Source organism: Aptenodytes forsteri, unplaced genomic scaffold, assembly GCF_000699145.1.
Source record: "Aptenodytes forsteri isolate BGI_AS27 unplaced genomic scaffold, ASM69914v1 Scaffold235, whole genome shotgun sequence".
Classification (NCBI taxonomy): Eukaryota; Metazoa; Chordata; class Aves; order Sphenisciformes; family Spheniscidae; genus Aptenodytes; species Aptenodytes forsteri.
Window position 1 is genome coordinate 49,051 of NW_008794005.1, and position 379 is coordinate 49,429.

General features: G+C 72.8%; 1 protein-coding gene across 1 annotated transcript in view; it reads left to right on the forward strand.

Annotated features, from left to right (window-relative positions):
• The window catches only part of LOC103907510 (sodium-dependent multivitamin transporter-like), a 20,575-nt gene that overhangs the window by 18,007 nt on the left and 2,189 nt on the right, over positions 1-379 (forward strand). The window contains exon 9 of the mRNA XM_009289725.2: positions 175-379. This exon is cut by the window's right edge and continues 2 nt beyond it. Within this exon, the coding sequence (XP_009288000.1) occupies positions 175-379 (205 nt within the window). The remainder of the gene's footprint in view (positions 1-174) is intronic.

Here is a 379-nt window from a genome sequence, read left to right on the forward strand (position 1 = left end):
TCGGTGTGAGAGCACCCCGCCCTGGGTGCCGTGGGGCAGGGCGTGGGGGTCTGTGGGGTGCTTCGCAGGTGGGGCAGCGCCGTGGGGGCCTCCTGCCTGCCCTCGACCCCCCGGCTCAGCCTGCCCGGCGGCGGGGAGCTGTGTCAGGGCTCCGTGTCGTCTGCCCCACTGCAGGCGGTGGGGAGAAGGGGCCGCGGAAGCGGAAGGGCCCCATCCCGGCGGGGCAGGGCGACACGCAGAGCCAGACAAGCGAGGTGACGGTGGAGAGCCTGCACAGCGTCCGCACAGATTTCAGCCCCGACGCCCTGCAGAAGGCCGTCCGCTTCAACGCTGACTGCTCTCTGCTCGTCACCGGCGGGGCTGACGGCTTCCTCCGCCT